The sequence below is a fragment of the Thalassophryne amazonica genome, chromosome 16 (assembly GCF_902500255.1).
Source record: "Thalassophryne amazonica chromosome 16, fThaAma1.1, whole genome shotgun sequence".
Lineage (NCBI taxonomy): Eukaryota > Metazoa > Chordata > Actinopteri > Batrachoidiformes > Batrachoididae > Thalassophryne > Thalassophryne amazonica.
This window is the reverse complement of record NC_047118.1, coordinates 73,128,027-73,153,373: the sequence shown is the minus strand read 5'-3', so window position 1 is coordinate 73,153,373 and position 25,347 is coordinate 73,128,027. Positions and strand designations below refer to the sequence as shown.

General features: G+C 39.7%; 1 protein-coding gene across 1 annotated transcript in view; it reads left to right on the top strand.

The window, feature by feature from the left end:
* The first annotated feature begins 1,573 nt into the window (after nucleotides 1–1,573).
* LOC117528301 (homeobox protein Hox-B3a-like) overlaps nucleotides 1,574–25,347 on the top strand; it is a 135,084-nt gene continuing 111,310 nt past the window's right edge. Inside the window, 1 exon segment of the mRNA XM_034190915.1 lies at nucleotides 1,574–2,146. Coding sequence (XP_034046806.1) covers nucleotides 2,077–2,146 — 70 coding nt within the window. The 5' untranslated portion in view covers nucleotides 1,574–2,076.

Here is a 25,347-nt window from a genome sequence, read left to right as displayed (position 1 = left end):
TCTGTCCAAACAAAAGGGCTGAATAAACAGGAGTCGTTCTCTGTGTGTACACTTATCGAACAAAATCGATTGTGATTCTGATCCACTTTTATTTTTTCCACTTAGGAAAAAATGTGAATCGGTGCAGCGCATTTATAAAAAGTCATATTGTCTTTAATATTTGTTTATTTATTTTTAAATCCTTCTTGATTGGCGCCTTGAACGCGCTCGTCTTGAGGCGTCCGCAGCCTTTTGTTTGACCTTGAGTCTTTCTTGGAGCGGATCCGTGCTGCGTCTCCGGATCCATTGTTCGGTTCCAGGCTCCTCCAGCGCCAAATGGATTCCAGCGGACTATTGTTGCCGTGCGCGACGGGAGAGACGTGTCTTTGTGCCCCACTTTCTCCTTCTTCTATCTGTTCAGTTTTACTCCTCTCTCCCTTCCATTCTGTTTTATCTCGTCATTCTAACTATATATAAAGAACCGCTCCCCTATAAAATGTGTTAAAAAGCATCCAAACTGTCTAAAAAGACTAACGTGGATAAAACCTTATCTGTTTTTATTATTATTTGCAATGAAATTCAGTTGGAGGGTGCAATCTTCTTCTTCTTCTTCTTGAAAAAGGAAGAAAAAGAAAGAAGAGGCACAGTTGGGTCTTTTTTCCAGGACGCATACTGATCTTAAAATGGTTTTATGATTACAGGCTAAAAACACCAAGTTCGTCATAAGATTCGTTCAGAAAATGAAAAAAAAACAACAACAACAAAAAAAAACTTGGATCTGCTGCCTCTGTATCAAATTACAATCAATTACGTGGCATAAAAATATTAAATTGCTTTAAATCAAATTATGCATATCAGTTAGGACCCCCACCACCAGCAGCACCACACTGTTCACGAAAACTGATTTTTTTTTTTTCCCATTCAGTTCCACATAACACAACAGCCACATAAACACATTTTTTTCCAGCTTTGGTTACTTAAGAGGTACACTATTAAAAAAGTTACCCGTAAAGGGGGGGCACATACTACTAATATTTTGCATACAAACTCTTATTAAAGTGGTCATTCGCTGAAAGTTAAATTTTCTGTGACTGCCAAACTAAACTGTTGGAGAGAATTATTTTAATTATTAACGAAGCAATATTTTCATTGGTGTTTGCGGGTGATTTTGATGTCGCTTTTGCTTTATTATTATTTATTTTTTAAGTGCAATGTGCTGACTTGGAATATCCGTGCGCTCGTGGACAGTTTCCAGCAGAACCAGCGGGGTTTCCTCCTCGTGACAGGGAGGAATAATGGGGTCTGATGTACGCTCGTTTTTTTTAACGTCTTTATCCGTCAGTCAGACTCTTTTTTAAATCTTTTTTCTTTTTTCTGCAAATCGTGTCTGATATATATATATATATATATATATATATATATATATATATATATATATATATATATATATATATATATATATATATATATATATATATATAATTTTAATTTATTTATTTTTTACTCTCTATACCTTCCACACACGATTGGATCCGGATAGGTCCCATATATGATGAGCACGGATCAGCCCCACCACCACTGTCAGCAACCCCCACTTCCACCCTCAACCCCCCAGCTACACATCACCCACACTGATGTCACGTGATTCATTAAATAATTAATGCGGAGGTTGCGGGACAGATATGTATTCGTCTGGAATATCACGGTAAGACGCGGTGCTGCCCCGGAGTGCGCGTGGGTCTGACGTGGAAAATTCAACTGTACTCTCCAAGAAGAAGAAGAAGAAGAAGAAGAAGAAGAAGAAGGAGAAGAAGAAGAAGGAAAAAAAGGAAAAAAGAACAAACCCCCTATAGCAACGGAGAGAGAGACAGGGTAAGAGAGAGGGGGAGAAGAGGAGACACTGAGAATCGCCAACAGAGAGAAGAAGAAGAAGAAGTAGAAGAAGAGAAAAGAGAGGAGGAGAAGGCTGCAATAAAACAAAATTTTGGACGGGCGCGGGTCTTACGGCGAGCTGTGGACACTCTGAGTGTTGAGGAAGGAAGGAAGGAAGGAAGGAAGGACGCAGGAAGGAAGGAAGCAAAGAGAGAAGGGAGCTGCATGAGACGGGAAGCGCACTTCTTCATCATCATCCTCTTCTTCCTTCTCAGTGAATTATTCTCACGTCGCGGTAAATATTCCCCCCCAAAAATCAGCATCTTTGTGCGCGTTTTCCACCATGCATGCCACCACCGTGTTTACACACATCACTCGCCCCCCCACACACACCCCTCACCTCCACCCCACCCATCATCCTCATCATCACCATCATCAGCCATTGTTTACAGCAGAGAGACCTGGTGGCTGTTTATATTTTAAAAATCACTTCTCCATCTTTCTTCGTGCTTCCTGTTTGCCTCCACACCTCTCCCCCTCTCTCTTTCTCTCTCTCTCCCCCTCTCTCTCCGTCTCTCTGTCTGTCCGTGCTGCTCTCTCCCCTCCTGATTTATAGGGAGGCCGCGTGCCAGTGTGTGGCCGCGCGGCCGCCGTCGAGGCGCGCTGCTCTTCGCGGTGCCGCCTGTGTCAATTGACGGAGGAGCTCCCGGTTCGGTTCTCCTCTGCTCCTCCTCCACGCGCGGTTCACACACTTGATTCTGTCTGTGGCTCCTGAGTTACTGCGGAGACCAATTAAAGGGACATTTGTTGAAATTTTGGCACAGCGGCGCGCTGCCGCACGGACGCGCTGCTGGCCCGAAGGGGAGAGGGAGGAAAAAAAAAAAAAAACTAATTTCTCCAGTCAGAACGTGGGAGTGAACAAGGTCAAAGATCTCGAGTTCAGAATCAGTTTGAAATGACCGTAAAATTACATCATGCAGGCAGGACAACTTTTGTTTCTTCAAATTCTCCCGATTGGTCTTTGAAAAAAAAAAAATCGTCAGAGTGGACTTATAGAGAGTTTATAGAGAAGTATTCAAATCATTAACCTATCATGTTTTTTTGTCTCTCTATTTTTTTTTTTTTTTTGCATGAGACGTGAAAATTTCTGTGGAAGAAACAAACAAAAAACCCTGCAAATACTCAGACTTCAGTGGTCCTGAATTTGAAACAAGTTAATATTGAAAAATCTAAAATTCATGTGTTCAAAATACAATTCCAAAGTCCAACTCTGAGTATTAATATTTAGATTGCAACAAAACACATTTGGAATATTTGACTAAATCCAGAGTGACAATTCAACTGAACAACAATGTGCTATATGGAATTTTTAACCTCCTCTTGCTTGTTTTAATCTGAATATTATAAAATGAAAATGGTCAACCTGAACGTTGTATTTTGAATTCATGCAGCCTGGATTTTAGATCTGGCTTTCATTCCATATAGTGACTTTATATTCAGATGGTTTTGATGTTGTTTGTCCTCATCAGTTGCCATTATTCATGTCAGAACAAATTGTTCAAGTTCATATTTTTTTAAAATGTGCTGAAGAAAATCTTTTAAAAAATCTACTTAGATATAGTACAATATCCAAGTACTATAACCATGTACTATGTTGTCTGTGTCTTCTGAATGTTACTTTAATTCCAAGTTGTGTTATTTCATTCAGCTAAATGTGAAAACTGTGAGCTGGGTAACATGTGGGTGAGGGAACAAACCCCAAAGAGCTCATTTTAAGATTTTAAGACACTCCAGCGACATGCAAAATCTGTTGAGAGGGAAAATAACAAAGAAGCAGTAAACACGGTATCAGGAGCCAATCAAAAAAAAAAAAAGGAAAAAGTTGTGTTGCATTTCGTAGTAAAATGAAGAAGCTAACATAGTTTTCCTTGTTGTGTGCACAAATGGCAACAACATCTAAAAGCAGAAACAGATCTGATTAATGTTGAAAGTATTGGTATTTGGAACATTGCCAACTTTGACTTCCGTGTCTCAAATATGTGAGTTTGCAACATGTGCTGTTATTTAATTTTCAGTTTTGCATGATTTTGTTTCATACTGAAAAAACAGTGACGTTTGAAAATGTTACTTCTGAAAAAAAAGTGCACTCAGAATTTAAATAATGACTCAATTCATCATTGCAGTATTTCTGTATTGACAGTTATGCTTTTAGTGTGACATACAACCCCCCCCCCCCCCAAACACGCAACAACAACAACAACAGCAACAACAGCGACAACAACGGCAATGAAACCACGACCATTCAGAAAGCACAAACCTTTTCTCAGCCAACCACTCCCATGCTTTTATTGTCAGGCAAACTTTGTGATGTCATAGAGGAAGAATGTTAAAAAAAGGTATAGCTGACATGTAAAAGAGATAAACAAAAGAAAAGACATTTTTTAGGCAGCTCTGTAAAGACAGAAATCTTTGACCATTGTTTCAAACAGTTTTATTAGAATTTTATTTATTAGAAAACAACTGAACAGACAATGTAAAGTGATCACGTGACTTTCACCTTTTTTGTTGGATTGTGGAGGTAAAAAATAAGGTACATATTAATGATTGGTTGATAAAATACAAAATATAAAAACAAATAGGCTAAATAAAAAAGAATAAAAACCCATACAAAGTAATGGGTGAGTTATACCCCCCCCCTCTCTCGCTCTCTCTCTCTCTCTCTCTCTCTCTCTCTCTCTCTCTCTCTCTCTCTCTCTCTCTCTCTCTCTCTCTCTCTCCTCTCTCTCTCGCTCTCCTCTCTCTCTCTCTCTCTCTCTCTGTGTGTGTGTGTGTGTGTGTCTCGGTGTAATCATATTACAGCGGTTCGCTTTCTTCCCGTCACATCCCACCGGCGCGTCACAAACAATATTTCGCCTCATTTCTAGATGTTAGAAAGAAAAAAAGGGGGTAGACAGAAAGGGAGAGGAAGGAGGGAGGTGACAGGCTCTCTCCTCCTTTTTTCATATATATTTATATATTTATCTTTGTGTGCCTCATATCAGATTTGCGTGACGAGTGAGCGCTGAAAACGTGTTTCCACGGAGAAGCGCAGCTTTCCGACCGGCTCCTGCAGCAGCGCCGTTTATCTTATCTTATCCTCGGCATGTGTCCACTGTTTGTCTGCAAAGATATCGTCCTAGCACATCAAAGGCAGCTGAAATACTTCAAATATTTGAAATGGCGTTGAGAAATGATTTCTCCCCACGTGTGACATCCAGGAGGCGGGCGCAGCTCCTGGTTTTCCTCCCGTCGAGCTGCGCGGTGATCCCGAGCTCTTAAAAAAAAAAAGTAATAATAATAATAATAAAAATAAATAAATAACGACACGCAGATAATAGACAATGTTAATGTTTCACTAAAGTGTGTGACACAAATTAATGTTTAACGCTGCAGGACAGAGGCAGAGTCAGCAGGATGCATGGCTGAGGCGTTACCATGACAACGGGGCTGCAGCCCTTTTGTGTTTTTTTTTTTGCAAGAAATTATTTTAAAGTACGAAAGTTTGATGCACATGTTAAAAAAATAAAAATATCTGCCTGCGTTACTGGTCAAAAATCAACTTTCCATTGGTGTTCCAGTCTATGAGAGAAAAAACAAAATGCTCCTAAATGACATTTAATGCACTTAAAGCTCATAGAAATCGGACAAAAAAAAGATGCAGAAAAGGTTCCACTATCATCGGATTCATGGCGCTTCCCAGTCTGAACAGACAGGGACAATAAACGCTCGAGGCTCAATCCAAGAACCATTCTGGACTGATATGTGGAGCTGCAAAACGGAATTACAATCAGAGCAAATATTTAAGTTCTAAGATTGAAAAATGATAAGATTTTGCCTTCATTGTAATTTCATTACTGTAGAGTTGCCTTATTATTGATCAAAAGTGTATAAAATTACTGTAGCCAATATCTAATATTATAATAAAACAAACACTGCTTATTCACCATTTATTATTTACTATAATGGGCCATTATGTCGATAGAAGCTGAAGAAAATATTTGCTTTTATGAGTGCAAACCCAAAATGAGAGAAAACCAATAATTTGTGTTTCTGGACTATAGAAATGAAACATACACTCTTAGGCATAAAATGTTGAATTTAATTGATAAAGTTAAGGTAACTTTTTCCACATAACATTGTTAATTAAGTGCAAAACAACATGGTCATTTACATTAATTAAATCAAATGAAACATTATTACTTAAATCCCAATATTGTCTTGCACTTAATTGACAAAGTTATGTGGAAAAAGTTACCTTAACTTTATCAATTAAATTCAACATTTTATTTCTAAGAGTGTATTTTAAAACATGTAATCGGTTGTTTTTTGATCCCAAGACAGCAGCAGTCACTCGTAGAATACATACATATTGTCCCTTCGTGTTCTTTTCCCACGCAAAACCACGCTTTCAGGGGAAAACAAAGTGTCTTTTTGAAACACAATTCAGGATCAGGCCACACAAAGACACACGACCAACTCCACGTGGCAAACTGTTGTTCACAAGAAACACAAAATCTTTCCAAGGCATGTTTCTTTAAATCATATGTAAAAGTAATCAGACGCAGCTCGTAGTTTCTGCAGTGTGGTTTTATTTTATTTATTTTTATTTTATTTTCATTGCAGAACAAGCGTGACGCTGATAAATTATTAAATTATCTTGAAAGACTACTTAAAGAAATTGCATACGTAATTTCCAAGCACGATTTGCTGACATAGAGCAAAAAAAAAAAAAAAAAAATACATTTTAAATGGAAAATTAAAATGTTTTACAGACTGAAAATTTGAGGAGTAAAATACAATTCGTAGCCTATGAGCCTCATCGAAATAAAAACTGATACCTGCTTCAATTTTGTTGTTAAAGTGACGTGAAAACGATCGAAAAAAACTGAGCAGAGTGGAGAAAAAGAGCAACAGACAACTGTCAGGCATAAATCAGCGATTCCCACGGCCTCATAAATCCGCGAGTGGACATTAACGAACCAAAGATTTAAGTGTGGGAAAATACAAAGTGAAGACATTATTATTATTATATTATTATTATTATAGTATTGTCTCATTTTGCAAGCAGTTTGTTAGTGCGCTGATCAATACTTGTTAAATCAATAAATTCACGCAATAATTTTTAATCGTAAATTGTGAGGAAAACGCGGTTAACTCGAAATGCGTCCTTCACTCCTCTTTTATTTTGACGCGTCTATACGCGTGGGTGCGTGACACAAACGCACAAAAGAACAGACGTACAAAGCCAAGTGCGTCCTTTTGAGAACCATTAAATTTCAGAATGTTACCTCTCAGAATAAAACAGCAACACATCATTTCAACTTAAACCAAATGTCAGTGGAAAGCAAACTGGCGCCCCAATATATATACGTTAAAGGCTGATGATGTGCATCTTTTACAAATGCGCGCATATCAATCTCATACTTTTTAAAAAACGTTCGGCGGTAAAAAAAAAAAAAAAAAAAAAAAAAAAAAAAAAGAAGAAAAAAAAAAGAGAAAATAATAGAAAACGTTTTCAGTTTTCAATGAATATTTCGGTCTCTGAGACATCGAATTGTACATTTTCCTATTTTAAATGAATTGATACCCATAAAAATAACCAACAATATGAATAAATACTCAGATTTCTTTGTAAGTATGTAATTAAAAAATACATTTTTTTTCTTTTATTTCTTTTAGTTATAATCATTCGCCTTTTAAGACGCACTTCGTGAGAAAAAAAAAGTATATTAATTTTGTGTTAATGTTTAACTTCTTCCATTTTGAGTGCGTACTTCCGCCATAGGCCTACATATGGATCCAGATCGGACCCTAACTGCCGCCTGTCGAGCAAAACGATGCATCAAAATATGAAATAAATCACCATAACGTGAATCTGGGTCAGTGAATCCGGATTAATACAACAATTTATGTTTTCTTCGTGATGTTAAATTTCACCTCAGATTTCAGTCTCATAAAATATGTTTGTATTTGAAATACTTGGTGATTGAAAAAAAAAAAGAGGGATTTTCTGATGCCCTTCGAGTGTGATCCTTTGTGAGTTCGACAGAGGAACCAGTCTTTGATTTTATTTTATATATATATTTTTTTTTAACTGCAAATATATAAACCGTCCGGAGTTTTAATCCGTTAGTAGAGTTTATTTTGACAGCTGATAAGGTGATGCGTGGATGGTGGTCAGTGATTACTGGAGTTATTTTACACGTCTTCAGAAATGTGGCTTTTGAGCTTCAGCAATACAAATGATAGAAATATTATTAACTCGCACAATTTCTTAAAATTGACTTTGGTTTTTATTATTTCTGACCCCTATGGTGAGAGCTGCTGCGGGGATCCCGCTACTCAGACTGGGAACCGCAGGCTGCATTTGGAGTGGAAGTAGTCGAACATGGCGCAAAGTGTTTTTTCTTGCCTGTGCGGACGCGCAGGTCAAATCCCAGTGCAGTTTCTGCTCTGATCAGTCTCAGTTTGACGCCATGTAATAACCAACATCTGGCGGGACAGACCGCAGACAGACTCCTTTATTGGACAGGAACAAGAACCAGAATCCCCCTTCTCCCTCCCGGGCTCCCTGGGTTCTTGCGGCCTGTCCAGCTGTCAGTCCGCAGCTCGGTTCACCAGCAGTTCACGGTGTCAATCCAGACGAACCAGCCCACGGGTCCGCGCGTGCAGGAGGTTAATGTCTCTGTCGTCGATACAAAATGTGACGTTTATTGAGGTAAACTGTGCACAGCTGCACGCGCTGTCACCTGATTGGCGGCGCCGCGTCCCTGATCTTGCCCGCGTTGAGCCCCGACATTTGCGCGCACACACACGCTGTCTTGATGCGGCCGGTGGACTAGAAGAGGATCAGAAAAGCGCCGCGGTGTCTCATGGTTGTACGCATACTCTGGGAGAAGGATTTTGCAGCAGTGATCGAGGCGGAATGCGGAGTGAGGGGGGGTTGAGCGCGCGCCCGCGGTGTGTTTTTTAGGGTGAAATCGCATCGCGAGCCCCAGACTGAGCCGTTCCCGTCATCCTGTGCGCCAGGCGGTGACTGTGGAGATTTATGGTGGAGTCGGGCCTTGATTCAAGGCGCATGACGCGTTCTGACGGATACGCCAACTGTTCGTGTACGCACAGCAGGATGAATTAAACGCGATGCTTTAAATATCTTAATTGTTGTTGAATCGCCGCACTGGACTCAGTGAAACACTCGGACTGACTAATTACTCTACACGTAGGCGCAAACACTCTGAAATACTCCAGGAATCTCCAAGAAACGAATCCGTCAGTGTCCAAAACAGGAGGAGGGAGATCCAGAACCCAGATCCACGACCAGGAGGAGGGCCGTGCCGAGGCGGAGAGACCAGGTAAGCTCTGCACGGTGTCCCGGTGTGTTTCCGAGGCGTCGCTGCCCAACGCGCTCCGCTGCTCCTGGACGTATCATTAATTATCAGTGAGCTCACAGGCCAGCTTGTGAAAACTTTTTTCCTCTTCTTCTTCTTGTGCGTAAAAACAGCCAGAGACAGATGCGCCAGAGGACAGTGGGCGCAAAGGACATGCACGCCGCCATTCTCTCTCTCTCTCTCTCTCTCTCTCTCTCTCTCTCTGTCTCTCTCTCTCTCTAGAGCGTCTCTATCTCTATGCGTGTCGTCATTTAAAAAATAACGCCGTTTGGACACAGAGATGCGAGCTCGTGCGTGATGAGAGAATGAGTCGTGAATCTGAGAGCTATAGGTGTTTAAAAAAAGACGTGCATGTTTGGCACCACGTGATTTATTATAGTGTGGACAGACTGCTTACTCAAGCCCACCCCCCGTTCCATTCTTCACCTTTTTTTTTCCTCCCAGCATGCAACAAATCCACAAATGGTGAAACAAAAACAAAGAAAAAATTTAAGAAAGAAATGAGAGGTAAGAGTTCAGGGCCACAAACTACAATCAATTTAATTAAATATTAATCTGCAACATGTAGCTGCTCTTTATTAATTCAGTGTTTTATGTAAAATGCCAGAAGCTGTAAAGCAATCCCATTAGGGGAGATCAGGGCCATTTGTAACGCATTTTGTTTCACTGAGAGGGCAGTCACAGGAACAACTTCTGTGAAATGGGCGGGGCTGGAAACTCTGACATAATCAAAAAGCCCCTACAAGTAAATTAAAAGAAAAAAGAACCTCAGTGACATCACTGGTTGCTGTTGTCAGTGTGGACCTAACAACCAGGTGTGCATGTAACTGGTGCTTAGGTGCACGTGCATGTTAAAATTAAATGATGCACATCAGAAAACTGCCACTGCCAAAAAAAAAAAAAAAACAGCCACGAAAAATAGGCACTTTTCATGAGGGGGCATGAAATAAAACATGAGACTGTGCTGGCGAGACCAGCTAGTTGTTCACTATGCAGTACTACAATAGAAACAACTTTTATGCTTTTTGTCCTGTATTGTTCATATGTGGAATATGTATTATGTTAATTAATTCATTTTCTATATCCAGTTATTCCAATGAAGGGTCACCGGGGGATGGAGGAGCGGGGTGGGGGGGGGGGGGGGGGGGAGTGCTGTGTTTATTATTGTATGGCCTTGCCTTACAATATAAGGCGCCTTGGGGCAACTGTTTGTTGTGATTTGGCGCTATATATAAAAAAAAATTGATTGATTGATTTATGTACACACTATATATAAATGTTACTAAATAAACCAAATCAAATCGAAAAAAGAAAAACAACCAAAAAGTAAAACAAAAGCAGAGAAGCGAATCTATTTGAACCATCCAGTTTCTTCTTTCACTGCAAGTTATATTGAAGCAGATTTGTATTAAAATGCTTGCTCGACTTTGATAGGTAAGACTGTAGCTTCCCACCAATTTAGACACAGTAACCTACGTCACCTTAAAAGTCTGTATTGGAGTAGATTGCCAACATCAATACATGCATTAAACTTAATAAATGTTGACTTTAATATAAAATATTTACATGGATTACTAACACAAATATTGCAAATCTACATGCAGCAACAGTCCTGATAGGGATGAGGACAAGACCACCTATATCACAGGCTCCAGACACAGGCTGGACTCCAGTGCTACAACACCAGACCCTGAAATAATTGAAACGCATACTAAAATTTCCAATCAAAATGGACACATCAGCTGTCTAATATGGGTGGGTTTTGTTATAATTCAGCAAGATTTAGTGATGAAATATCAACATTGTTTCAACTTTCATCATGATATCACACATTTGATAAACTACGTAATGTCAAATATAGAATTCCATTGTTATTGTTAGTAGTAACAGTTTGTGTAGGTTTAAGATCTTTATTAAAAATTATTGCCAAAAAAAAAAAGAAGCCTCACAGCAAGAAGGCTGTGTGGAGTTTGCATGTTCTCCTCATATTTGTGTGGGTTCCCTCTGGGTGCTCTGGCTTCCTCCCACATCCAAACGACATGTAGGTTAGGTGGACTGGAAACTTTAAATTGTCAGTAGGTGTGCGTGCGGGTGTGATTGTATTTGTCTGTCTATATGTGGCCCTGCGGTAGACTGGTGTCCTGTCCCAGCCCAGTCTCACATTTTTTTGTGTGTGTGTCCCCGCCATGAAAAGCGCCCACTTTTTGTGACACTTTTTTTTTTTGCTATTTATAATCTTACCCTTCTCGTAAGTCTAATCATAACTATAGCGTAAGTGTGTACCTTCCTGAAACATTAACCGCAACCCTCCTCAAACCCGCCCTTCACCCTATACTAGGGGAGCTATGACCACTACCTTTGCAGCCCCCCCCCCCCCCCCAGGACTAAACCAAACTAACTGTTTTAGGTTCCTTAGATGACCCCAAAACACAATCAGGATGCTCCCAAAAATAAAAACTGGCCTCAATCCAGTTATCCTAGATGTACGCCAAAGTAGGTTTTTTTTTTTTCACTAAAACACCTTTATACAACATTTAAACAACCTACATATCACAGAGATTCAATGGGAAGAACATTTGCAGGTTACAGCAAACTCATTTGTGCCTAAACTAAATTCATTCATGGGTTTAAGATTCAAAATGGCATCCAAAATAGCCACCAATAGACCCTTACCGTTAAAATACATAGTAGGAACAAACACTTAATAATGGCAGAAATCATTGGTGTTTTAGTGAAAAAGCCCTGTTTTGGTGGCCATCTTGGATGCCATCTTGGATACCTGGCTTGAGGCCAGTTTTTAATTTTTGGGAACATCCTGATTGTGTTTTGGGGTCATCTAAGGAACCTAAAAATGTTGGTTTGGTTTAGTCCTGTGTGGGTGGGGGTGCAAAGGTAGTGGTCGTAATGTCCCTAGTACTACATATCGTGTCCCCGTCACAAAATGAATTTATGCCCCGTTACAAAAAGCACCCCACTTTCATACTCGTGTCACAAACCCATATGTTAATGTACCTTCATAACCCAGTGCCACGAACTGCAGTGAGACTGGGTTGCCTGTCCAGGGTGTACCCCACCTCATCCCTATGACTGCTAGGATAGGCTCCAGCCCCTCTCCCCCCGACCCTTAAATGGAGTAAGTGGTTACAAAAAATGGATGGATGGATGGCTGGATGGATGTTGTACACAAAATTGTGTAATGGTAACAATATTGCATTTAAATTTAGATTTTTTTTTTTTCTAATAGCCAACAATATTTTGAAAAAAGAAAAAAAAAGGAAGAATGGAACCCACCCTTCAAATCAACTTCAAAATATTTATGCTAAGAAGGTTGGCCCATTCTGGTGAACATAATATATCCCCATCAAATGTGGACATCTAACTTGCTTCCGGGGAAAAGGAGAGTTGAAAGTGAAGAAAAACCCACAGCGACTCCAACACAGCCCTGATCTAATAGTTTTTTTCATACATCACTGACAAACTATGGGCAAAACAGCACTCAGAGTAAAATGGACGGGGCAGAGCAGTCCAGCGTTGTCTCGGTGAAGCCTGACAGGTCTGGCTGGGCTCCAATCAGCCGCTTTCTTCTGCTGGAATAGGTTTAATATCAGGCCTGTCTGTGTCCTGATTACATTACCGTCACTGGCGTCTCCTCCATCCTGTGTCACCACAACAACAGGTTGTTACAACATGGACTCTGTTTTCTGCTGCTCAGTGTAACAAGGCCTCAAAGTTACATAAATATAAATCTGGCAAATCTGTATGAAGCTTTGCTAAACCACAAATTAGGACAAATATCATAGTAGTAATCATGGGTTAACTGGACCTAACATCAGCTGCTAATCATGCTTCAGTGAGAAGACCATTGCAAGTCACAGCAAACTCATTTGTGCTTAAACTAAATTCATTCATGGGTTTTAAGATTGAAAATGGTGCCCAAAATGGCCGCCAATAGACCTTTATAATCGAATCTCTGTGATATTTAAGTTGTTTATATGTTGTTTAAAGGTGTTTTAGTGAAAAACCCCATTTTGGCAGCCATCTTGGATAACTGGCTTGAGTCCAGTTTTTATTTTTGGGAGCATCCTGATTGTGTTTTGGGGTCATCTAAGGAACCTAAAAAAGTTGGTTTGGTTTAGTTCTGGCGGTGGCGGGGGGGGGGGGGGGGGGGGTAAAGGTAGTGGTCGTAGTTCCCCTAGTATATACTGTAGCAGATTTGTTAGATGATCTGCTTGGACCAATTAACCCCACAACAAGACATATTATTACAGATATTTGAAATGAAATGCTCAGAAAGGTCGTACTCAGTTGTGCAATAAATAGCAGTCACAGCTAGCAGCAGTCTGTGCCAGCTGAGCTCTGAATCTGCTCAGTGACCACACCCCTAATTATTCATAACGTTAGGGCTTCAAATATGTTAAATTGATGTTATTAAAAAATACTGCCTGTATAGTTGTCATTAAGGGGGAAACAAGTCACTGTCAAGTCATTAATCAGCAAGTCCCAAGTCAAGTCTCAAGTCATAATGACCACCAATTGTTTGCAAGTTGACTGAGACTTGACTTGGAACTTGCAGATTGATGACTTGAGAATGACTTGACAGTAACTTCGTCCCACCTCTGGAAATTAGCAACCCAGTCTCACGGCAGTTCGTGGCGGCATTGCGAAAAGTATATTATTTTATTGGTTCATGATGGGGAACAAAAATAGAGCACTTTTTGTGATAGGGGCATGAATTTATTTCATGACGGGGCACAAAATGTGGGGTGATGTAGGGGAGTCAGGGAGGGGTTATGGATTGGGGTTAGGGGAGGGTAGACACTTGTGCTATGGTTATGGTTATAGTTAGGAGAAGGGGGATGATTATAAATACCAAAATAAAACAAACAGTGTCATGAAAATGAGGTGCCTTTAGTGATGGGGGTATTAATTAATTTTGTGATGGGGCACAAAATGTGGGGTGATATAGGGGAGTCTGGGGAAGTTATGGTTAGGTTTAGGAGAGGGTAGACGCTTATGTTAGGGTTATGGTTAGAGTTGGAGAAGGAGGAGGATTATGAACAGCAAAATAAAATAAACCGTGTTGGGGCGCTTTTTGTGTCAGGGGCACAAAAAAAAAAGCATGAGACTGGGGTGGAAACTGGCTGTAGACAACAAAAGCTTTTTTGTACAAGGAGGTAAATATTTTCATTTAATTCCTCTAAAGTTAGACATTTTAGGGCCCCTTCAAACATAACACGATTGAAACCGACTAGCACACGAAGGAGGAATTGCATGCCACTCCTGAAAAATCGGAGCCGCCTCAAACGCCTCTTACACCTGTCGCCACAACATTCGCAGACAAGACAGCGAATGCCCTGCGCATGCTCATTTGATCCCGCTCTCGGCAGGTGTCGGCCAAATTCCAGGTGACACACAAGCATCCAACACCGCTCGCCGGGTATTTCGAAAATATGGTACCATTTGCACTGTCAGCACAAAAATAGTGAGCAGACGACCACTTTTGAGCTGGATGTGAAAAGTGTCAAAGTGCAACACGAGTGTGGCATCACCTAGCAACACACATGGGTGTAACTGTGCCGACCGACCCCCCCCACACACACACAAATGGCATGTGGAGTGTGTCATCGTTGTCCGCCCCCCAACACAACAAAAATGGCTTGTGGAGTGTGTCGCCCCCTCCCACAACACACACACACACCATGAATCCAACATCGTCAGCTGTAGCTGACTGAATGTGCATGAATCCATCGCCGGTGTGTCGTGCACACCTGTGCGACCGTGCGTCCCTCACAACAGCAGGTGGAATGTTTCATGGTTCCCCATTTCATGTTTGGTTCGCGGATTTCCTTCTGCGTCTTTTGCGTTATGTGTGAAGGGGCCCTTAACATGGGCATCCATGGCAGCTTTTTCCACTTCCGGGTAGGTTTCATTTCAGATTGCCAGAGTTTGGGTTTTGGATCTGTCACCACTCTGCTGTGGAGTGATGCAGAGTGAAGGTTGGTGATGGATTGAGTGCACGCTGCGTGCATTTCCACGCCACACATCTGCAGATGTATAACCACTACCTTTTCTGAAGCTGTTTCACAATTTTTCATTAGTAAGTGCACTTAATGCATGGCATAATTCAAAAGTAATTGAGAGTAACAATATTAAGTTACATTTATCCTCTGCTACTGTGAATATGTTACAAATTACGGTATTTAGCAGTTTATTTGTAACTTTACAGTATTACAGCTGCAAAATTGCAAACATTCCAGACCCCCAACACACACACACACACACACACACACACACACAACACACACACACACACACACACACACACACACACACACACACACACACACACACACACACACACACACACACACATTTAAAGCCAAATTAATCTTCTTCACCCTGAACATCTCAGCATGGTTAAATTTTTGATGAACCTGTTATCTTCCAGTGTCAATCCATCACGCCACTTTGTCAGAACCCACCAGCAGCAGCAGACAGACACGTAACGTACTACTTCACGTCAAAAATGAGATTAATCTGAAATAACGCTTTGATCAGAGGTGGGTTTATATATATATATATATATATATATATATATATATATATATATATATATATATATATATATATATATATATATATATATATATATATATATATATATATATATATATTAAGCAATCTGTCCACCGGTCACCTCACTGCTTCTGCTCCTGATTCTTTGAGGCTTGGTGGGCATGGAGCAGAGTGTTGCCATAGCAACCTGCATCATTAAGAAGTACCCATTGCAAATGCAGCCAGGCTGCACCGCCATCCTGCATTATAGCCCATATTTCAGTTTAAAAGCTTGACTTCCCCTTGACTGATATTTTGCCGTGCAGTCATGCGTCTGTGCAGCTCAATGTATTGTTTTACAGTATTTCTGTATAAAACAGGAAAAAAGCCATTGTTGCATGTCACACACAGTTACTGCCTCATTGGTTGTGTTCATGCAAAGTGAGCGGCTATAGGGATTATGGATGAATTTGTTGAAACCTGTGTCTTGGTTCATTGTCTGTTGTGGCAGAATAATTTTGTCATTTCTCTTTCAAAGCCAAAATAACAGAGTTATGTGGTGTGATGCTGTGGGGACAAGGCCCCAATACAAAGAGCTAAAACTTATTATTATTATTATTATTATTATTATTATTATTTTAAATAGCAAATGATGCAGTAAGACTGTGGAATTGCTTTGTGTTTTAACAGTCTGCAGAAGGTGAGATATTCAAGTTTGCTGAGCTGAAGCTCTGGATGTATTTTTACTGATATTTGTTGTGAGGAGGAATCCTCAGAGAGATGAGGCAGAGCGTTCACTGCACCAGACCACAAAGTCTGTGACTGAATATTTATACGTGAAGCATTTTGAAATGTTGTCATGGAAAAATGTACATGTCCCAGCAGGCTTTCTACCAATCCAGTCTTTGTACTGAAACACAGTACTTCTTCGACCAGTCTGACCAAAGATCCGTTTAGCGCTGTGATAAATATCAGATGTGACACTCATAGAGCGCACGTCTGCAATGTTACTGTCAGTAAGACTTCAGGAAATTGCAACTCAGCAGCTCGTTGCTACAAATACATTTCTGGCGGTGTGTCACCTTCCGTGGAAGCGGAATTGCAAAAATTTTCCTTTGCGTTTTTTTTTTTTTTTTTTTTTTTTTTTTACCCATCAAACTACTAAGAAAGACCCTTCAGCTGCTCCCTTGTTTTCACTCGGGGTCACTACAGCAAATTCAAAATGGATCTGCATGTTGAATTGGCACAAGTTTTACACCAGATGGCCTTCTGGATGCAACGCCGGGGTTTGAACACTGAAATCAAGTGTATTAATCACTTATCTACCCTGTACAAAATTTCAAAAAATAAACCCAAAACATTAGAATTCTTAAAAACAACCTTGAAATGTATTTCAACAAAAGAGAAATAAAAAGTAAAACTTAAAAGCAGATATTGAAAATTTAATCAGCTTTTTTTTTTTTTTTTTTTTTTTAATCAAACTCAGTGTTTCACTTTTTTAATAAGAACTTATGTGTACCAAGACTTTAGGAAAGTTTAAAATGTCTTTATTTTAATGGGCAAGTTCGCATAAAATTAAGCACTTTGACATGTTTCAGGTCAAACTTGATGCTGGAAGTTCCTAAGAGGGTTATTCCACAGGGCGCAGTTCTGCTGCAATCATCCACGATTCAAAAAAGTGCAAAACAGGATGAAAGGACTTAATCCAGCTTGACTCCCGACAGGCTGGCTTTTAAAGTGCAGACCTGGCAACCCACAAATGAAAGAAAGATGCTTGCGCTGTTCAACTTTGAGCAAAATTTGCAACAAAAGCTGCTTCGGCTTCAAATTTTTCCTCAAATGGAGCACGGTCAAACAATTTTCAACCTGTAGTCACTACGAATACCCCGTTTAAAGAAGTTCAAACATGACTGAAGCTGCTACGACTACAAATACCCCAAAGTTACCACATACTATCAGCGATTTGGAGAATTGGGATGAAATTTTTGAACAGTTCAAAAGTTGGATCCCGATTTCAAATCTGTTGCTGATGATAGACTAACTATGACGTATACCAAGTTAGATCAAGATTAACAAAGATGGATCAAGAAGTTACTAAGACGCATTTACTTTTTGAGATAACCGACATGTATCAGGTTACTAATGTTAGTCAATAATCTATTTTAAAATAACTACACTGTCATTTTCATCATGTAACCAGAAGGCACTTAGCGAGCACTTATGGTAAAGGTTAGGGTTAAGGTGAGGGGTAGGGTTAACAATATTAAGTAAAAAAAAAAAACCCAGTCATGGAAATTTGAATCATTTTGTGACGGGAGAAAAAAAAAAAAAACTTGTGAGACTGGGTTGACCTCTACCAAGGCCACATATGTATAGGAAAATATGTTCTGGATCAAATTCTAAATAAAAATCCCTAACTTTTTATTTTTATTTTTTTAGTGCATTATCGAGATACTCACCAAATTTGATCACCATACTCACAAATGTTTGAGTTAAATGTTAGTATGTACCAAATGTCTAATGTCATATACCAACACAGAGCAGAGTAGCTACCTAAACTCTGTAAGGGAGTTAGAGTATCTCGTCAATAGTTTTACATCCTCATTGAAGACATCTTTGGATGCTGTAGCTCCTCTGAAAAAGAGAGCTTTAAATCAGAAGTGTCTGACTCCGTGGTATAACTCACAAACTCGTAGCTTAAAGCAGATAACCCGTAAGTTGGAGAGGAAATGGCGTCTCACTAATTTAGAAGATCTTCACTTAGCCTGGAAAAAGAGTTTGTTGCTCTATAAAAAAGCCCTCCGTAAAGCTAGGACATCTTTCTACTCATCACTAATTGAAGAAAATAAGAACAACCCCAGGTTTCTTTTCAGCACTGTAGCCAGGCTGACAAAGAGTCAGAGCTCTATTGAGCTGAGTATTCCATTAACTTTAACTAGTAATGACTTCATGACTTTCTTTGCTAACAAAATTTTGACTATTAGAGAAAAAATTACTCATAACCATCCCAAAGATGTATCGTTATCTTTGGCTGCTTTCAGTGATGCCGGTATTTGGTTAGACTCTTTCTCTCCGATTGTTCTGTCTGAGTTATTTTCATTAGTTACTTCATCCAAACCATCAACAGGTTTATTAGACCCATTCCTGCCAGGCTGCTCAAGGAAGTCCTACCATTATTAATGCTTCAATCTTAAATATGATCAATCTATCTTGTTAGTTGGTTATGTACCACAGGCCTTTAAGGTGGCAGTAAGTAAACCATTACTTAAAAAGCCATCACTTGACCCAGCTATCTTAGCTAATTATAGGCCAATCCCCAACCTTCCTTTTCTCTCAAAGATTCTTGAGAGGGTAGTTGTAAAACAGCTAACTGATCACCTGCAGAGGAATGGTCTATTTGAAGAGTTTCAGTCAGGTTTTAGAATTCATCATAGTACAGAAACAGCATTAGTGAAGGTTACAAATGATCTTCTTATGGCCTCGGACAGTGGACTTATCTCTGTGCTTGTTCTGTTGGACCTCAGTGCTGCTTTGATACTGTTGACCATAAATTTTATTACAGAGATTAGAGCATGGCATAGGTATTAAAGGCACTGCGCTGCGGTGGTTTGAATCATATTGTCTAATAGATTACAGTTTGTTCATGTAAAATGGGGAATCTTCTTCACAGACTAAAGTAATTATGGAGTTCCACAAGGTTCTGTGCTAGGACCAATTTTATTCACTTTATACATGCTTCCCTTAGGCAGTATTATTAGACGGTATTGCTTAATTTTCATTGTTACGCAGATGATACCCAGCTTTATCCATCCATGAAGCCAGAGGATACACACCAATTAGCTAAACTGCAGGATGGTCGTACAGACATAAAGACATGGATGACCTCTAATTTCCTGCTTTTAAACTCAGATAAACTGAAGTTATTGTACTTGGCCCCACAAATCTTAGAAGCATTGGTGTCTAACCAGATCGTTACTCTGGATTGCATTTCCCTGATCTCTAGTAATACTGTGAGAAATCTTGGAGTCATTTTTGATCAGGATATGTCATTCAAAGCGCATATTAAACAAATATGTAGGACTGCCTTTTGCATTTCCGCAATATCTCTAAATCAGAAAGGTCTTGTCTCAGAGTGATGCTGAAAAAACTAATTCATGCATTTATTTCCTCTAGGCTGGACTATTGTAATTCATTATTATCAGGTTGTCCTAAAAGTTCCCTAAAAAGCCTTCAGTTGGTTCAGAATGCTGCAGCTAGAGTACTGACGGGGACTAGCAGGAGAGAGCATATCTCACCCGTGTTGGCCTCTCTTCATTGGCTTCCTGTTAATTCTAGAATAGAATTTAAAATTCTTCTTCTTACTTATAAGGTTTGAATAATCAGGTCCCATCTTATCTTAGGGACCTCGTAGTACCATATTACCCCATTAGAGCGCGTCGCTCTCAGACTGCGGGCTTACTTGTAGTTCCTAGGGTTTGTAAGAGTAGAATGGGAGGCAGAGCCTTCAGCTTTCAGGCTCCTCCTCCTGTGGAACCAGCTCCCAATTCAGATCAGGGAGACAGATACCCTCTCTACTTTTAAGATTAGGCTTAAAACTTTCCTTTTCGCTAAGGCTTATAGGTAGGGCTGGATCGGGTGACCCTGGACCATCCCTTGGTTATGTTGCTTTAGACGTAGACTGTGGGGGGGGTTCCCATGATGCACTGTTTCTTTCTCTTTTTGCGCCGTATGCATCACTCTGCATTTAATCATTAGTGATCGATCTCTGCCCCCCTTCTCGGCATGTCTTTTCCTGGTTCTTTCCCTCACCCAACCAGTCTCAGCAGAAGACTGCCCCTTCCTGAGCCTGGTTCTACTGGAGGTTTCTTCCTGTTAAAAGGGAGTTTTTTCCTTCCCACTGTGGCCAAGTGCTTGCTCATAGGGGGTCGTTTTGACCGTGTGGGTTTTTCATAATTATTGTATGGCCTTGCCTTACAATATGGAGCGCCTTGGGGCAACTGTTTGTTGTGATTTGGCGCTATATAGAAAAAAGTTGATTGATTGATTGATTGATCTCAGTTCCAGAATATATTTAGATCACCTCCCAAATTGAATCCCAGAACATTATCAATTAGTTCATCAAATATTACTGAAATCTATTCTTTACTTTTGGAGTTTTTCCACTAACAGACCTTCAACAAACAAATAGCTCTATTGTGGCGGTAATTCATTATTTTCATATAAACTACAGTTTTCATGTGCATTTTAAAAATATCAGTATGTGTTTACGATCTAGCGTTACGGGTCATATTTGAACAGATTGAGTCAGAAACCAGTAAACTGACAGGATTTTGAAGGCACAGACCTCTAAATTAAATTCCTGCACTATAAAACTACTTTTCCTTCTGACTGTGTTATTTCTTATTGTGTTTATTTTTCTTTGTTTTTGGTAGAATGCTTCAGACTATGGAAACGATAGCCATGATGAACCATGCTATACGGTGGCTGAGAGAGGCCGCAATTCTTCCAAATTAGGACATTCATTCATTTCCTGTACCTGCTTACTTCAATTAAGGGACCAGGGCCCAGTTTCATAAAGTGGTCTAATCTTATACAGTCAACTAAACTCACTTAGTCAACTAATTTTTTTGACACAAATTGTTGCACAAACAGTTTGGCAAAAGTTTTGCGTTAGTTGACTGAAGTTTTTACTTGCGACAGAGGAGGCTAATCTTATTTTAGTCGACAAAACTTCAGTGTCTTATCTCAAAAATGGCGGCTATCATGTACCATCACTTGATAGAGGAGGCAGGAAGAAGTGACTTGCGGTGGGAGCAGGTGTTCCCGGACTGGAATAATTCATTGGAGATGTTTACAGACGCAGAGGTTGGGAGCGCTTCTCCTCTGCTGTGGCGGGTGGCCATGTTTGTAGCAGATGGACCAACCTGGAAGTAAACACAACTGTTGGAGGCGTTTCTTGGCAACGACTCTTGCAAGGCTGCTATGGCCATGAAAATTGTCGGCTAACGTAAGACGGCTAATCTGCAAGTTTAGCTGTCGATGTGAAATGGAGATTAGATGGGTAATATTGGGCAACTAACCTTAGTACATAAGTTTAAGCAGAGTAAAAGTTTAGACTGCTTTATGAAACTGGGTCCTGGTGGTAGGGGCTGGAGCCTATACCAGCCAGGGTTTTTCTTTGTTTCATTTTGTTTTTGCTTCTGTTGTGATTGATTTTGAATGATAATCAGCAAAAATAAACCTTGTTTCCTATTTGCCTGAAAATGCGCTGCAGTGACATCACAGCATCTTTCTGAAAAGTTCAGAGGTTTTTAACTTAAACGTGCTCTGAGCGGCTGCACAAAAAAAAACAGTTTGCTCAGAAAACAACGCTGGGTGCAGCATTTATTTTTATTTTCTGGAGGCGGCTACATTCTCATGTACGCAACTGAAAAAAGCCCAGCTGTAATGGGTACCAGCCTTGGCTGGGAAGTAATCTGTGATGACTGGTGTCTAAGGAGAATCGCAGGACTCTCACCTGCTTCATGCCATGGATTCAGGAGAAAAGCACCCACATTAATATTCCTCAAGGTCTATTTTTTATTTGCTAGTGTTACTGAAAAGGCTCAGTTAGTGGTTTCTTTGGTGACCCATCTTCACAGTCAGGGTCGTATTACACAAGAAAATATTATTTATTTTTTTATCGTTTGTCTCGATAATTTTTACCCGAGGCCAACATATGGCCATCGAGTGTATGCTAAGGTCTGCTAACTCAAAGCTAACTTTCCGGTCTTTTCAAAAGCTCTTGTTTACATATTATGTAAAAACGAGCGAGAAATAAACACTTCTAAAGCTGAAACACTGTTTTAGAACCTAATAATACCGCTGAAGTAATTTAAAGACATTTAGCTGACGTTAGCGTGATGTTAACGTCCGGAGTCTTTTCAAAAGCTCATGTTCACATATTATGTAAAAACGAGCAAGAAATAAACACTTCTGAAGCTGAAAACACTGTTTTTAGAACCTAATAATACCACTGAAGTGATTCAAAGACATTTCGCTGACATTAGCGTGAATGCTAACGTCCAGGTCTTTTCAAAAGCTCATGTTCACATATTATGTAAAAGCTAGCGACAAATAAACACTTCTGAAACTGAAAACACTGTTTTTTGGAACTAATAATTAACTTAAAAAACTGCAAATTTTAAAGAACACAATGCTCATATGGCCACGGAAATTTTAGCATTCCATATATTTCATTATTGTTCAGTTGTGTATCCAGAACTGAAATAAATTACATTTTCTTTAGCTGGACCCTTTTGTGGGGTTTGAAGGTTTTTTTTTTTTTTTTTTTTTAACAATCCTAATAATACTTTGAATAAATAAAAGGTTTTGATGTTGTTTAGTTTTTTTTTTTTTTTTCTGGACTCGAACAGTTACCACAAAAATTTTAAAAGTATATATTTTTAAGATATAGCAAAGACGGGCCTTAGTGAAAGCATCAGTTCCACTATGTTGCCACAGTGGATGTCTTGTAAAGTGTTTGTCACAAACACAAAGCCTGTAATCATCAAATTTGTAGGTTGTGTGTCTCACAGCTGGTTGCCCGCAATTTCACTTGTGGCTTTTTTCTATTTGGGTGGGAAATTTGAGCCGCAGTGCGCAACCGCGACTACAAACCACGATCAAAAGATGGCTAAAATTCCACACAACACAGATCGGCACATCTGAATCTTCTGACTAAGTTCTCCTTGGTGACGTGTTGTGGGTTCCACTGGCAACAGGAAAAAGGATTCTGTCCCATTTAATTGCTTTTTATTTCATCCTACTGGCAGTAAGCCTCACTGTCAAAGAAGAAGCCATGAACAATAACTCAAGATCTCTTGTTTCTTGTATTACAAAACTTTTTGGAGCACACAATTGCAACTGAGTGAGTTCAGAGGAAACAGGAGATGGCGAGAGTGTGGCCCTCTCCGACAGGAACACAGTTCAGCATGTTGACCCAATCAGTGCCTGCTGTGAGGGCATGGTGGGAAATCTGTGGATTTATGATGCTGCTCTTTGTAGCTGCAGCCAAAATGCTCTGCAGCAAGCCAGAGGATAAACAACAACACAAATTACGATTACTGGCCCTTTGACAAAGTATGCACCAAATTAACTATACATTTGAGCTGTTTTTAGTCATTCAGTAGTGTATTACTGCAGAATTATAGAGATTTATTGCCCTTACTGAGACGGTTTTATTTCTCCAGTTAAATGAGTTGCTGGGTATAGATACCAAAAACTATTTTGGGGTTTAACCTCATGGAACTCATGTTTTCAAGGACATTTTTTCATGGCAGTACCATAACTGTGCTGCTAATTTTAGTCAGCAGATTAATGTGTCTATAAATCATAGTGTGCAAGGAAATATTTCCCTTTTCATTTACATTATGACATTTGGACTTTGGCTCAAAATGTTACAAAGAATCAAAGATTTCACATGATTATGTTTTAATGTTTTTTTTAAATTACACCTCACTCGCTCATCTTCAGCCACTTCCTCAAAATCAGTTCGTGGGGTAAAATACACCTGCTTCAATGAAAAATTAAATCTTCCTAATTCTATCTCCTGTACAGTTATTGATATCATCGTCTCTGGAGCAACAACTTCAATTCATTTAAACAAAATTAAATGAAGTTTAAATTAAAAATGAAGTTTCTATATTAATGATTTTTTTTTGTGACAAAGTCTATATTCACTTAAGAACATAAAATGTGGAAAAAGTGAAGTGCTGTAAATACTTTCTGGATGCACTGAGATTATATATATATATATATATATATAAAGATCCATAAGTAGCAGCGTGCACTGATTAGGAGTCTCTTAGGGTAATTTCTTTACAGAAAGTTATTTTTTTGTTTTTCTCTAACCCGCTCATTGTAACGTCTTTTGCTGTCTGGACAAGTTGGAACATTTCTAACGCTGCCTTCCTGTTTGAAAGCCAAACAAATATTAAGCGTTACAAATGTGGTCTGAGTATTCAGTGTCAGCAGACGTGTGTGATTCTGGTGTGAAAATATCATTGGAATTCCCTTCAAATTTTAAAAGACATTACTCAAAACAAACATTTTTTTCCCCCCGATCACTCCTTCTCTGTCCATCATAACTAATGACACGTCTGACAATTGGCGCACTGACACAGCCTGTTCCAGACGGGAATGTTGACATTAATCCACCTCGTCGCTGTGTGTAAAGCCTATAAACACAGAATGGGGCGGGGCATTGTTGTTCTGTCATTAAGCAGACAGCGGAGTTAAGAGCCTGTCACACAGAAGGCGTGTGCATGGCATGCTAGTGGTGACTATTGGCATGCTGCACCCACTGCCAGTACCAGCAAGTGTGTGGCATGTGATGTCTGCATTTGCAAATCATGTGCGTACCATTGTGTAGCATTTAACCTAGTGCTAGTGTTGTCTGCTGCTTCCTGCCAAGTGTTTCGTCAACTGTTATTTTGCATTTGATCAGGTGCTTTCCAGCCTCTCACACAGACGA